The 13,713-nt window shown below is 56.5% G+C and overlaps 2 protein-coding genes across 2 annotated transcripts in view; one reads left to right on the forward strand and one right to left on the reverse strand.

Moving 5' to 3' along the window:
• Positions 1-1,056: 1,056 nt before the first annotated feature.
• Positions 1,057-8,080, reverse strand: HOXD13 (homeobox D13). The gene is made up of 2 exons (XM_080400524.1): positions 2,121-8,080; positions 1,057-1,321 (listed from the first exon to the last, which is right to left on the reverse strand). Exons 1-2 carry the CDS (start codon positions 2,833-2,835, stop codon positions 1,071-1,073), a joined length of 966 nt encoding a protein of 321 aa, XP_080256650.1. The 5' UTR covers positions 2,836-8,080; the 3' UTR covers positions 1,057-1,070.
• A 40-nt stretch (positions 8,081-8,120) lies between these two features.
• Positions 8,121-13,713, forward strand: part of EVX2 (even-skipped homeobox 2) — a 27,376-nt gene continuing 21,783 nt past the window's right edge. Inside the window, exons 1-2 of the mRNA XM_080398877.1 lie at positions 8,121-10,483; positions 11,587-13,713. The exon at positions 11,587-13,713 is cut by the window's right edge and continues 21,783 nt beyond it. Of these exons, the coding sequence (XP_080255003.1) occupies positions 10,060-10,483; positions 11,587-13,067 (1,905 nt within the window). The 5' untranslated portion in view covers positions 8,121-10,059 and the 3' untranslated portion in view covers positions 13,068-13,713. The remainder of the gene's footprint in view (positions 10,484-11,586) is intronic.

Here is a 13,713-nt window from a genome sequence, read left to right on the forward strand (position 1 = left end):
ACCCGTTTATTTTTGTAAATTAAAAGTTAGCGGTGAACTTTGCTTCTCCGACCAGGAGTTGCTTTTTATAAGCGCCATGGTGGGAGGAAGGAGAAGAGTCTTTTGCTTGTCCGGACAAATAGGCTAGAGCGGGCATTTTACACAAGGTCTGCTCAGGTTATACACACCTCCGTAGCGGCAGCCTCTGCCCTGGCTGCGGGACGAGCCAGCCCATCAGCCCCGCCGAAACCGCTTCCCGGGGGCGCCCCGACCTGCGCCTCCGCGCAGCGCCCGGCCGGGCCCCAGGCGCCCTTTCCCAGGAACAAGCGGCTCCCTTTTCAGCCGGCCAATATGAAATCCCTCCACTGAAAACGAAACCGCGGGAAAAAAAAAATCAAAACAAAAAAACCCAACTCGAAACAAACCCAAACCTGCGGAAGCGGGGAGCGCGGTGCGACGTGCCAGGGACCGTGCTCTTTGCGTCCTGCAACAGCTCGGAGAGATTCTCTCTCTCTCGAAAAATCAATTAAAAATCCGGCTGCAGACGTTACCCCTCCTCGCAATTCGTAATTCTGTCTGGGTCTCGGTGGGTTTTGACAGCAGCCGAGGGCTGCCACGGGTCCGGACTCCGGCTTTCTTGCATTTTTCGATTGATTTTTTATTTTTTCCACTAGGCTTGTTTTGAAGTTTACGATACCAAATCAAAACTGACACTTTTGGCACTGGCTGTTGTTCAGAGAAAAAAAAAATTACAGAAAAAACCCTAAAGAGTTAAGCATTTAAGAAAGTTATAACTGTAACCTTTCAACATATTTAAAATCGTTTATACTGGCCTAGAGGGAAGAACAGAAAATATAATTAATATTAATATTATTATTATTTTCAAAAGGAAGAAACGGAACTATAATTCAAGATTTGTCAGCACTCCCTTCCACTGAGAGAAAACCGCTGACTTTCATGGAAAACAATTCCCGAAGTTTCGCCACCGCTGGAAGGAGAAAAAAAATTAAATATATTTTCAAGTCTTTCCAAAAGTCTTTAGCTGGTCGTAAATTGAGTTTATATATCCATCACTGTCCGCAACTAATAGATCAAGATACATTGTCTTTCAGTTTGGAGACTAGTTTCTTATCCTTCACCCTCCTGTTCTGAAACCAAATGGTAACTTGTCTCTCAGACAGGTTTGTGGCTGCGGATATCCTTCGCCTCTTGTCCTTGTTAATGAACTTGTTAATGGCATATTCATTCTCGAGTTCTTTAAGCTGCAGTTTTGTGTACGGCACTCTCTTCTTTCTCCCACGCCGGTAGACGCACATATCGGGCTGGTTTAGTGCAACGTCTCCTATTGTAAAAGACATTATGTGAAAAATTAGATTTTTATTACAGGCGTTTAAAGCTTAACCAATACTTGTTGGGCACTGGTTTTCACTGGCAAATAAATAATGCTGGGTTGTTTACAGTTTATTATTATTTACACTGCCACATTATTTGCGCGTTAGTCAAGCACCAAAACCTTGATGGACTGTCATCACTTTTCAGGCATGCATCGCTAGCGAGCGTGCAGGACGGCGGGGGCATTGGCCGGGGGGCCGAGAGCAGGTCGGTCCTGGCAGCGCACACACACAAATCGCTTTGGTGTGTGTTTCCCCGGGTTTGTTTGCATGTGGTTTGTGCCTCTGTGCCCTCACTACTCGTAGTCTCTTAAGTGCTCTGAGGCCGGGTCAATCGCCAGCCGGAGAGGCAGAGGAGCGCAAGCCTTCGAGCCATCATCGTCCTGCAAGCTGCAACCGCGAGTACGAGCCCGGCCACCGAGGGAAGCAGCAGGAGAAGGAGCCCGAGGCCGTCCTGGTGCCCGCGGGACAGGGGTCCGGGGCCCTGGCGCTGGGTGGTGGTGGGGCTCTGGGGTCTGTCCCGCGGGGTGGAAAGCAGAGGGTGAGGTTTCCTCGTGGGGAGGGGGGGGGGGGGAAGGAAAAAGGAAAATCCACCGTCCCCCCTCTCCCTCCGCTCTGTGCGTGTCTGTGCAGCGTGTCCACCTCGGCAGGCCGCCCCTGCAGCCCGGGGGGCGGGGGAGGGGACGGGCAGGCGGAGGAGGCGCGGGGGGGGGGGGGGTTCAGCTCAGACCATTTCTCTCCCTCTCGTACCTGGAAAGGACGATTTCCAAAAGTGTGAGCTCTGTGTCTGATCTTTGGCACAGTAAACCTGACTATTCCAGCCATTAGCCAGAGTCCAAGACTGATAGCCCTCCATTGATATGTATGTTTCGTGTCTCGGTTCCCCAGAGCCAAACGTTGAGACCATGTCTATGTACCCAGGAACGTGCTGGTAGGGGGTTGTATAGCCCTGGTAGAAGGACACTTCCTTCGCCCTGGAGGAGACTTCATTGGCGGGCACACTCGTGCTGGTCAGACTGGAGACGTCCATGTACTTTTCCACGGGAAAGCCGCCAATGGAGGCATGGGGGGGAGACTTCAGGGCGTTTTGCTGTATCCCAACCCCGTGGGACATCCTGCAGCTATAGTATCCATTGCCAAAGTGATACCCATAGCCGAGCGCGGGGGCGGCGGCCGGCGCGGCGGAGCCCGGGCAGTCCTTGGCCGGGGGGTCGGGCCTCGCCGCCGCCCCCGAGCGCTCCCCTCCGCCGGCGTAGGCGAACCCCGAGGCGGCGGCGGCGGCAGCGGCGGCGGCGGCTGCTCGGCCCGTGTGCGCCGCCCCGAAAACGGGCGAGGAGAGAAAATTACGGCACTGCCCGGGGGCTCCACCGCCGCCACCGCCGCCACCGCCGCCGCCGCCGCCGCTGCTGTCGCCGCGCAGTCCGTCCATCTCCCAGCTCGCTGCTTTGCTCATGGCCTTGCACATCGCGGGCGGCGGCGGCGGCGGCTGGGTCCCCGGCCGGGCATGATGCAAATGGTTATTTGCCTCCAACAGGTTGGATCCTGGCGGTACGTTTATAAAAACGAAGTCCAGGTTGGGAGGGGGGACGGGGGTGGGGGCGGCCGGCTCCAGATTAGTTTGCCGCAGCCCGGGGGGCTGCTCATAGGCTGCCGCCGAAACATGTGACCCTCCAGCTGCCCGCACTGCCCCTTTCGCCTCGCAGCCCCCCGGTCCGCACCGACGGCGCCCCCCCCCTTCCCACCCCCGCCCCGCCGCCCCGCTCCCACCCCGCCGCGCTCCCGGCGCTGGGGAGGGGTTGAGCAGGCGGGCGGGCTGCAGTGATGCCCCTCCGGGCCAGCCTCGCCCCCGTCGCTTTCATGCCCCCCTTCCTCCTGCCCGCGGCTTCAAAAGGGCCAGCGGACCGTTGGTCCTCCTCTGGCCCTTTTGAAGCCACTGGCAGGGGTCTGACCGGATCCCCAGCGAGACCTTCCCCAGCTCATTGTTGTGTCTGTGGCGGGGGGAAAAACCCGACGCGGTCTTTGTGTCCCATCCTCCCCACCTCCTTCCTTCCCGGAGATGTATGGAGTAAAAGGGCTTTGTTATAGGGGAGAAGGGGTCCCCTGGCTCCACTGAGCTCTCGGTCCATGGGAGAACCCCCCTTTAGCCCCCCGATATTGCTACCAGCCAGGAAAAGGCACCGGGTCTGTGCGCAGCGCAAGATGCGAAACCTGGCACTGATTAGATGTGGCTTTTTTCCCCTTGCAGTGTCAGTTCATGTCGTGGTAAGGCAGCCTAGTTAAAACGCAGCGTTTGCTTATGCTGACGGCTGTTCTGGTGGTGACTACCCAAGACTGTGGCAAATCCTTCTGTCGTCTCTCTCGACTCTCCCGCTGAGCCGGGATGGAAATTGCAGGAGAGCGAAGAACTGGAAATGGAGAAAGCTCCCGAAGACGAGTCCCAGCCCCAACTCCAGCCCCAGCCCCAGCCCCTCTGGGCCGGCTCCTGTCGTTCCGCGGTTGTGTGTTGAAGACACTTAACCCGCTTAGGTGTGGAGGGCAACAAGTTGCTGGGAAGGGCGGCAGCTCCGCGGGGAAGGACAGGGAAACTCCGCGCCCTCTGAAAAGCGTATAGCTGGGGCCGTGTTTACTGTCCCGACGGAGGCTCAGGCGCAAGGGAGGCGAAAGGCAGCCGCCGTGGAGATGAAACTCATTGCTGACACGATTTCGGGGCTGGGGGTGCCCTTGCTAAGCAGCCCGGGCCCGCGCTGGTGGGTCCCCCCGGGCCGCTGGGCTGCCGCGGGGGCGCGGAGGGGCCGAGCGGTAGCGCGGCAGGTCGCGCAGCGGCCTCCGTCCCGCAGCCCTGTTTTGTAGAGGGTCTAATAATCGTCGGCAGTTTCTGGAAGTGGGGTGAGGAATGACAAACGGGTGCCAGTAATCACAGCAACAACCGGATGGCAAACACGAGTTCACGTTCATTAGCTCTAACCACTTAATGGCTATTAATCTTTCATAATCACCTTACAAGTGAGCCAGACGTGATTACGTGTTTCACTCGGTCATAAGCTGAATCAGTATTTACTCTCAGGACATGGAACCCTACATAATTAGGAGGACGCTTTGTCGAGGCACAACTTTCTCATCCTTTTATGTCCCTGCACGCAGCTTTCTAGTGAAAATACTGCTAACGCACTGAAGTCCCGAGAAACGAGACTTTATTTCTCCGGACATATTTCCATTCGTGTTCCCATACCCCGTTGTGTTTCCTCTTGCAAAAACGCGGTCAGATTTTCTCTTTCGTCACGACACTGAAAATAAGGCCGCCGAAAGAAACGAGCACCTAAAGCTCAGGGTTTTGGAGCTTTTTGAACTCCGTTACATCGAAGCAAACCACGGTGCAGCCGCAGCGACGCCCGCAGAGGACCTCAGCCCTGCCAAGCCCTCTGCTCCAGTGAGAGCCCCTCGATGTCCCAGAAAACTCTGTCTTTGGGCGGGTTTATGACCGACAGCTTCAATTCTATAATGAGCCGTTTTGTGGAGGGTGTAGAAAACAGCACGGCAGGATATTATGCACACGAATAAAAATAATGAGCTCATGAGCCAAGGTCGGATCTCCGGGAGCATCCGCCCAGTTCACAAGTGACAGGATGCGTCCCGCACCCCGGCCGGGGCCGTGCGGGGCGCCGTGCTGCGGCCCCGGCCCGGCGCAGCCCGAGCCCGGGGCGGGCAGTCCCAGCGAGACGTCGCTCCGCGGCAGCAGGGCGACGTGCCGGGCCTCTGCCCGCGGGGCAGTCCTTGCCTCTCCCCGGCAGCGGCTCCGCCGGTGCCCAGCGCCCCGCGGAGCCGCATTGCGTTTTGCATTGACACATTGCACGGGAATGTGCGTAACAGAAGTGCCGGATGGCATCGCCGCAGAAAGTGGCTGTGTTCTGCCCCCACCAAAAGAGTAATTTTTTTCCTCTAAAATTATCTCATTTCCTCAGATACATTTGCCATGATTTAACGGTTAGGACTCCACTCAAGTTTACAGCACAGGTTTTTAGTATTTGCTATCTGTCCTCTGGCTGGTCTCTCCCAGGAAAAACAACCCACTTTTTTCATCACCTCCCTCGCCAGAATTTGCCGATGGTAACTGTGGCTTTGGGAAGTTGCTTCTCTTATTAGTGTTTGCTGTAGGGAGGGAAAAAAAGGTCGTCCAGAACAAAACGGAGAACGCAAACGAAGAGAAAAGCAATCGATTTATACTTCCCCCAAGCCTTCCCCCGTGCCCACTGCGATCCTTTGTTACCTTTTAACTTGCGTGGATTTTTAATGGCTAAACAGAACAGAAGAGCTTTCATTTCCCCCTCTCCCTATTAAAAAAAAAAAAAAAAAAAAAGCCAGTTACAATAATGACAAGATTTAACAGCAACGCGGGGAAAATTGCTAAACTATTTTTTTCCTCCAGATCTGTGCCACAGCTTCTCATCTCTTTACTTCAATCTTAAAAAAAAAATCCATTTTGAGTCGGAGAAAGTTTTCTCGGGACTCCCCGCGCGGCCTTGGTGCGGGGCTTAGGGGCGGCTGAGCGCTGCGGGCGTTGAACTTGAGCTCTGGGGTCACGGGCTGGTGCTGGCCGGTCCCTGACTCCCAGCTCCGAGCTAAAGCAGCGCGGCGACCCTGACCTGGGACGAGCCCGCCGACCTGCCGCAGCTGCCACCGAAAATGAAGCATTGGCCGAGCAGCTTTGCGGCTGGAGTCACGCTTCATCGTTTAAATTAAAACATGTTTGTGTGAAAAGGCAGCCCCAGAAGACATCATGTAATCATTAACCTCCCAAAGCGAGCGCCCGCGGGATCTCAGCCTGGGCAGCGCAGAGGGGGACGGTGCTCCAGGGCGGCATGACTCGGGGACACGCTGGGTTCGTGTCCTTCCCCGCTCGCGGGTGATATTTCACGGAGAATTGGGACTGAACATGCAGGTAGACGCCCCGAGACTGGCCCGAGACTCCATGTGTATATATATATATATATATATATGAGTATGCGACGGCCTGAGGCGGAGGGGAGAGCCGGGACTGAGCGGGAGCGCGGTGCGCGCCGAGACACGGAGGCAGGCGCTGCGCGGGCGCGGAGCTGCGCTGCCAGGCGGCTTCCGGCGGGCAGGGCGGGCAGCGCCGGCGGCCCCGCCGCGCAGTGCCGCCGTAGTGCCGCCAGGTGGCGTCGCCGTGCCTGCCGCGGGCGCTGCGCGGCCCCCCCGCACCGCTGGGTCCCTGGGGCGGCCCCGCTGCCCCGGCGCCCCCGGCTGCGACTGCCCGCGCCCCGCACGCCCCGCGCCCAGCGCGCCGCCGCCTGCTCCCGCCCGGCGACCCGCGTCCCGCAGACCTTGCGCTGTCGCTTACAGCACCCCGGCGCTGCGCGCCTCCCCGGGCCCCTGTTGGCAGCCCTCCCCGCCGGGGAGGAGGAAGCAGATATTCCTGTCCGTCTTCCCAAGCACGCTCCGAGTGGCGAAAAGCTGGCCGAGGTGTTGTTTGCCTGATTTAATACGAACTTAATTTCAATTAAGTTGTGTGACCTCTTTTTTCCTGGGTAAGATTTAATAAAGAAGCACTGAAATATTCTTTGATGCCTCGAGTAATAACTTGCAAGGTAAAAATGAAAATAAGTTTGGCCATAGGCCTAAACAGCTACTGACACAAGAAAAACTGAATAAACAGTGTCTAACAAAACCTTGCATATTTTGTCGGTCTCCATAACCTCCTCCCTCTTTGCACGCTAATGTCACTCTAATGCCAGAGGATCTTTAGGCTGAGCTGTTGGTTTTGAACAACTGTAAACATATGCCAAAAGATTTTTAGGCTGTGCTATTGTTTTTGGAGATATATATATGTATATAAACATCAGTGTAGTAAATGCATCTGGTTTGCTGGGAATATAAATGTCAAATGACTAGTTTATTAGTGAGTTGACGGTTTGGGGTGAACTGATTAACTGCATGGCAGGGAAGGGTTTTGTCACCTCACATCTACTTAGTGGAAGTTTATTAACATCTTTTATAAATGTTAATTTCTTTGCATATGAATGTAGCTATATTTGGAGAGGCGTTGTACATAACCTAAGGTATCAGTATTATTTAAAAGGTGCAAAATATAATGTAACACTAATAAAGATTATGCATAGCCGCGCCTGCGTGTCACTTTTTTTTCTCACGTCGGGGCTTTTCATGTAGTCCTTTCCACCAGCTCCGTATAACGCCGAATAAAAAAAAAATCCCCTCCTTCACAGCCGTGCAATAACATTTCTGGAGTCTAAAGTTGTGCCGGCTTTGGCGGTGTGCACACACGAGTGCCTCGGAGATGTGGTATCTGGGCTGCGGTTTCCGAAAGAGCAGGGGGAGAGATGCTCGCCCCGTTACAGCCTTTATGAAAACAGACGAGGGCGCCAAACGACAGCAATAAACCCGGCCGCAGCCTTCCGCTCCGCTCCGCCCCGCCCCGCCGGCCGCGCAGCCAGGGCCGCCGGCTGCCGCGGAGCTGGGTGCGGCTGGGGCAGCGGCGGCTCCGGGCACCGGCACCGGCTCCAGCACTGGCAGGGCTGCGCGCCCCCTCGCCCGCCGGGCCGCGCTCGGGACAGCACGAGCTGGGGTGCGGCGGCGGGGACACCCTCCTGCCCGCCTGCAGGGCAGCGCAGAGCCCCCGCTCCCGTCCCGGCCGGGGGCCCCTGGGGTGTCGTCTGCGGCTCGGCCCGCGGCTTGCGTCCTGCTCCGCTCCCCTCCGCACAGGCCCGCTCCGCCGCCGCCCCCGCGGGCAAGGAAAAGTTGATATTTACTTTTGTCTGGTTTTGGAGCTGTAAAACGCAGGACACCACACTGCAGTCTAAATTCGCATTTCAAAGGGCTAACATAAAACGCTCATTAATGAAAAGCTGGGTTTTGCAAACAACGCCCAGAATGTTTCCTAAATATTTGGAGGAATGTTTAGGGAGACTTTTAACAGGTTATTAAAAAAAAAAATATCTGACAAGTATCCCATTTTCGAGCTATGAATCATGAGCAAGAGCACAAGAACTTAGGAGATGTGTGTGACTAACAGCAGGAACAGCTCTCCTCGCAAAAAATCAAACCCGCGTTTAATCACAGGAAACGTTGGGGTGTTTCTCCGGGCGATGAAACTCAGATTCCCAGGGTTTAAATACTAGATGATGTGGGGGGGAAAAAATTACGGCGAGAATAAAGGCTGGGCAGCTATCGAAGCGCACTCTGGAGATGCTAACGACAAAGGATTTATCTTCGTTTAAATGGTTGCCATCAGCGTCATTATTACTAGCAAAGTTATCACTGAAGGGAGACTTTCCGACTGTCACGTCTGCCGAGCGCGGCAGCCCGTGTCCCCTGCAGCGCGGCGACGCTGCCCTCCGCGGCACCTGGCAAAGAGCGGAGGGATGAGCTAACTGAGCCACAGGTAACTTTGGAGAGAGGGTGCTGGAGGTGATGCCTCTGCTCGCTCGAAGCCTGTAGGCAATAACCCCCCATCATTTGTTTCTATCAGTATTTTTTAATTTTTAAATGTGTAGACTTTATTGGCGGTGGGGAGGGAGGAAGCAGAGGGCTGGAGAGAAAATTGCTGGGAGGATGAGATGGCACGGCGCGGAGTGCCTTAAGTCACGGCCGCGTTTTATGTCCTTCGGTTATTTCCCCCGCTATCATACCCTACAACAGCCGGTGCTGTCCCGGAGGGAAGAAAAATCTCAGGCTAGCTTCGTCGATAAGCAAGATTATAGAAAATAAGAAGGAGATCAAATGTAAGGACACAACGAAAAAAAATGGGAATTATAATACACTAGATCATAATAAATATTCTAATTTCCAGGCAACTGCTGTAGGTGCACTCGAATCGGTGCGTGCCGGCAGCAGCCGTCTTTTAAAGTCCGGGCGTAAGGTTCGCGCGTGTGAGGGGGTGCGTGGGGGTGTCAGTGTAAATTCCTAAATAAAAGTTCTAATGTGGTCTGGAAATGGGAGGGAAAAGTAAAGAGATATCAGCAGCAGGAGGTTCTCGGTCCTCTGGTCCTCTTCCAGCATTTCCTTGCGTTATGATGTAAAATCCGCCTCAGAAATAATAATAAAGAAACGCATTATCTAATATTTAGCATGTAGTTCTGTCCGAGGACAAATGAGAAAGAAGCTGCATCATTAGGACCTAAAAGGCAACAAAACAAAAATCAGAGCATAATGATGCACCTAAATGAAGGGGGAAATGTTGCACAGCTCATTTTATTAATCAGACTGTCAATTCCACCCCAGAGGCCAAACCCCAGAGCAATTCAAGCAAGATCTGATCAAGCTAAGGACAAGAGCTTTACTCCTCACTTCTTGTCTTTCTTTCTTTCCACCTGGATATATTTGTCTGCTCTGAAGCCGCCTTCATTATCCACTGACAGGAGCTTGTATTTATTTGCTTATAAACCTGTTACAATAAATGATTATTCGAACAGCGTCATTCGTACCTTAATGACGAGCACCACTTTTTGATGAATGACATTTCGGGCTAGAAAGGATGTATGGGTCATTTTGACCAGTCATTCCCTCGCTTTGGCATCCTACAATTTTTACGCCTCCCTCAAAAAGAGATAATAATATTTAGAGACACTTGCCGGGCTGAATGTGAATTAGCCCCTGCTGCAGCTCATCATTAGGACAGGACCAGCCCTGCAACTTTGACATTTTTTATAAAGCTGAGATGATGGAAAGAATAAGAAAAGAGATGATCCTGATGGAGAGAGGGCTGCACAGCCCTACAGCTGGCAAAAGGCTCTCGAATTTGTCAGACTCAGCTGGAAATGCGGTGCTGGAGGCCCTTGAAAATTCTCCGCACAGTGGTCGCCTCAGCCCGAGACTGACTGCCGCCTCCCTGCACAGCGCTATAGGGGACATCTCCGCCAAAGGCAAATTTGAAATAGACACTTTATTCAATCTTCAGCATCCGAGCAGTGAAAGCACCGTCTCCTCCGAAATCCCGCCGTCGGAAAGCAGGAAGAAAATCAGCCTTTATTCCGAAGTTGCTCAAGAGGCAGATATGAACAGTGATGTGGAGGTGGGCTGCTCCGCGCTCCGCTCCCCAGCCAGCCTGACTTCCTCCCAGCTGAAGGAAAACAGTAACAAAGGTAACTCTTCCTTTATCATCTCCATCTAAGCCCCGCACTTTGCCAACAGGCTTTAAAAACCAAAGCAAAGCCACCGCCACCGCCAAAGTTGCTCGCCTCTGCACCGGCGCTCTCTCTTCTGCGAAGACAGAGCTCCAGGCTGTAAAATATTATTGCAATTACTGTGCTATCCCGATAGCCGAGACACACTGCCCGGCCAGCTCCTGTGCGGGTGCGTGCGTGTGTGTGTGCGTGTGCATGTCCAAATCCATTGGTATGTAGATATATATCCAGAATATATGTGGGCACAAATATCCACCCACCCATATTTAGGGAAAGCTTTCTCCTTATTTTTCCTCGCGCTCTTGGAGCTCCCAGCATCTCTCGAGCTGTCTGTGTGTGTATATAAATGCATAGATTAAATTAGAGAGAGAGGAATGCGAGAAAACTGCCCGTGTTTGTGTGTGTGCCCTGCTCTGTGTATATGCAACGTGCCGCCTGTGTCCACCTCAGGGTAATTGGGCATTGTTCACTTTCCCTCTGCTTGTAACCGGGGGTTAGAAACAGCCCCGTCTCCTTCCCCATGCTCTGCGGGGCATGGTGACGGACGGTGGTTGCTATTATTGCTGTAATTGGGGAGGGGGAGCCAGGTGAGCGGTGGATTTCCTAGGGGCCACAGTGCATGCCTTTTTTGTCAAATGTGCCAGAGAAAGGAAGGGATCCTCGACGTAACGCTAGAGGAAAAAAAACGGCTTTCATGGCTGCTCTTATTTCGTACGTCTCAAACGAAAATAAGAACCGCCGTCGACGGGGGAAAGGCTAGCGCCGAGCCCGGACTCCTCGCAGGCTGGCGGAGCTGCGCCGAGCCCCCGGCCCGTGCCCTCGCCCGCTCTGCTCGGGGCTCGGCTGCTCCGCAGTCACCACACCCGCCCCATCTCCTGAGCATAACGCGACTATGAAATTACTAAAAAAAATAAAATCCACCTTTATCGATTCCGTTAGCAGTAGCGATTTGTAAGGGTGACAGCCGGCCTTGAGGACGGGCGCGCAGGGCCGGGGCCGGGCGGGCGGTCTGGGGGGGCCGCCCCGCCGCCCGCTCTCATCGCCGTGCGCTCGCCCCGCAGGCTACGCGGAGAGCAGCCCGGCGCCCAGCACCCCCGCCGCCGCCGCCGCCCCCGCCATCGGCAGCCTGCACAGCGGCGGCGCGTTGGGCGGCTCGGCGGCGGGGGCCGACCAGGTGCGCCGCTACCGCACCGCCTTCACCCGCGAGCAGATCGCCCGCCTGGAGAAGGAGTTTTACCGGGAGAACTACGTGTCGCGGCCGCGGCGCTGCGAGCTGGCCGCCGCCCTCAACCTCCCCGAGACCACCATCAAGGTACGCCGCGCCCCGCCGCGCCGCCCCGCTTCCCCGGCCGGCTGCCGGCCCCGCTCCGCGGCCGCAGGACGCGCCGGGCCCTCAGCTGTCATCATCCCTTGTGCTCGTTCGCTGCTCCGCACCGTGAACTTTCCTTTTGCTTTTAAGAAGTTGCTGTTATTATTATTTATTTTCCTCGTCGGTTTTTATCGCGTTAGCGTATTTCCTAAAGAGAAACGGGGAGAGAAAATAAACGCAGCTGTTAAGCGCGGGGGGACGAGCGCGTCAATACCGCAAAGGCAAAGCCGGGGGGAGGGGACTACTCGAAGGGGGCACGTTTATTCGGATGGAAGGGGTGCCCCCAGGCCGAGGGGGACAGTGCCCACCGCTCCGCTCGGGCAGGGTCACAGGCGATTGCTCCGGGCTGGAGAGGGGTCGCCTGCGGGCGGCGCGGCCCTGATGTATCCGCGGGCCGGGCCGCGCCGGCGATGGGGGCCGGCTGGCGGGTGCCCGCCGCTATCCGCGGCGGGAGCGGGTGCGGCGGGGCGCGGAGCGGACCTGAGGCCGCGCTGTGCTTGTCTCCCTGAGCAGGTGTGGTTCCAGAACCGGCGGATGAAGGACAAGCGGCAGCGCCTGGCCATGTCCTGGCCCCACCCGGCCGACCCCAGCTTCTACACCTACATGATGACCCACGCGGCGGCCACGGGCAGCCTGCCCTACCCCTTCCACTCCCACGTCCCGCTCCACTACTACCCGCACGTCGGGGTCACCGCCGCCGCCGCCGCCGCCGCCGCCTCGGGGGCCGCCGCCGCGCCCTTCGCCACCTCCATCCGCCCGCTGGACACCTTCCGCGCCCTCTCGCACCCCTACTCCCGCCCGGAGCTGCTCTGCAGCTTCCGACACCCGGGCCTCTACCAGGCGCCGGCCGCCGCCGCCGCCGGCCTCAACAGCAGCGCGGCCGCCTCGGCGGCGGCGGCGGCGGCAGCAGCGGCGGCGGCGGCGGCGGGCTCGGGGCCGCCCGGGGGTTCGGCGCCCTGCTCCTGCCTCAGCTGCCACAGCAGCCAGACGGCGGCGGCGGCGGCAGCAGCGGCCTCGGCGCTGGGCTCGCGGGGAGCCGCGGCCGCCGACTTCCCCTGCACGGCGGCGGGGCAGCGCTCCGAGAGCGGCTTCCTGCCCTACTCGGCCGCCGTGCTCAGCAAGGCCGCCGTCGCCTCGCCGGACCAGCGGGAGGAGGCGCCGCTCACCAGATAACTACCCCTGCCCGGGCCCGGGGGCGGGGGGCGTTTTGTAGAGGGGGTCGGGGAGGACCGCGGCGGGGGGCGCCCCCGGGCTCGGCCAAAAAGTTCCGTCTATTTTTTTATCGCTGACCGCCCCGCCGTGGAGGGGCGCGGCGCCCGGTGGGGAGGGCGCTCCGCGGCTCCTGCGCCCCCGCGGAGGTGGCCCGCGGCGGGCGCTGCCGTGCCCTGCCCGGCGCCGGGCTCGGCGGGGCTAAGGGCGGCCGGGCCGGAGGGAGCAGGGAGGGAGAGCCGGCGGAAGGGAATGTGTTTCTGGCTTCTTTTTCCTTTTTTTTTCTTTTCTTCTTCTTCTTCTTCTTCTTCTTCTTTTTTTTTTATATTATTATTATTTCGGTTTGAGTTCGACTAAATGGGAAATGTCTCGCGTATTTCTGTATGACGAGCGGCAGCTGATGAGGCCGCCGCGGCCGGGCCAGTAACGGGAAGGGAAGTGTGAGATTGACAGGATGGGGAGAGGCGTTTTTTAAGCTCAAGCTTTCTAACTACCATAATCCACGCTATCTGGGAAATACTTGAATCTCTCTAGGTGTAGGCTGTTGTCCTGAAGCATGTACCTTCCAGACACTTTTCTAAATTTAATTTTTTTTCTCAGCGTCTTTCTC

Source organism: Falco punctatus (genome assembly GCF_963210335.1).
Source record: "Falco punctatus genome assembly, chromosome: 8".
NCBI classification, from domain to species: domain Eukaryota; kingdom Metazoa; phylum Chordata; class Aves; order Falconiformes; family Falconidae; genus Falco; species Falco punctatus.

Excerpts from the sequence above, each read along its gene's own strand:
- HOXD13 (XM_080400524.1), bottom strand. The coding sequence starts at position 2,835 with ATGTGCAAGGCCATGAGCAAAGCAGCGAGCTGGGAGATGGACGGACTG. Across the intron at positions 1,322-2,120 it reads TTGGAAATCGTCCTTTCCAG|GAGACGTTGCACTAAACCAG; the intron begins GTACGAGAGGGA and ends CTTTTACAATAG.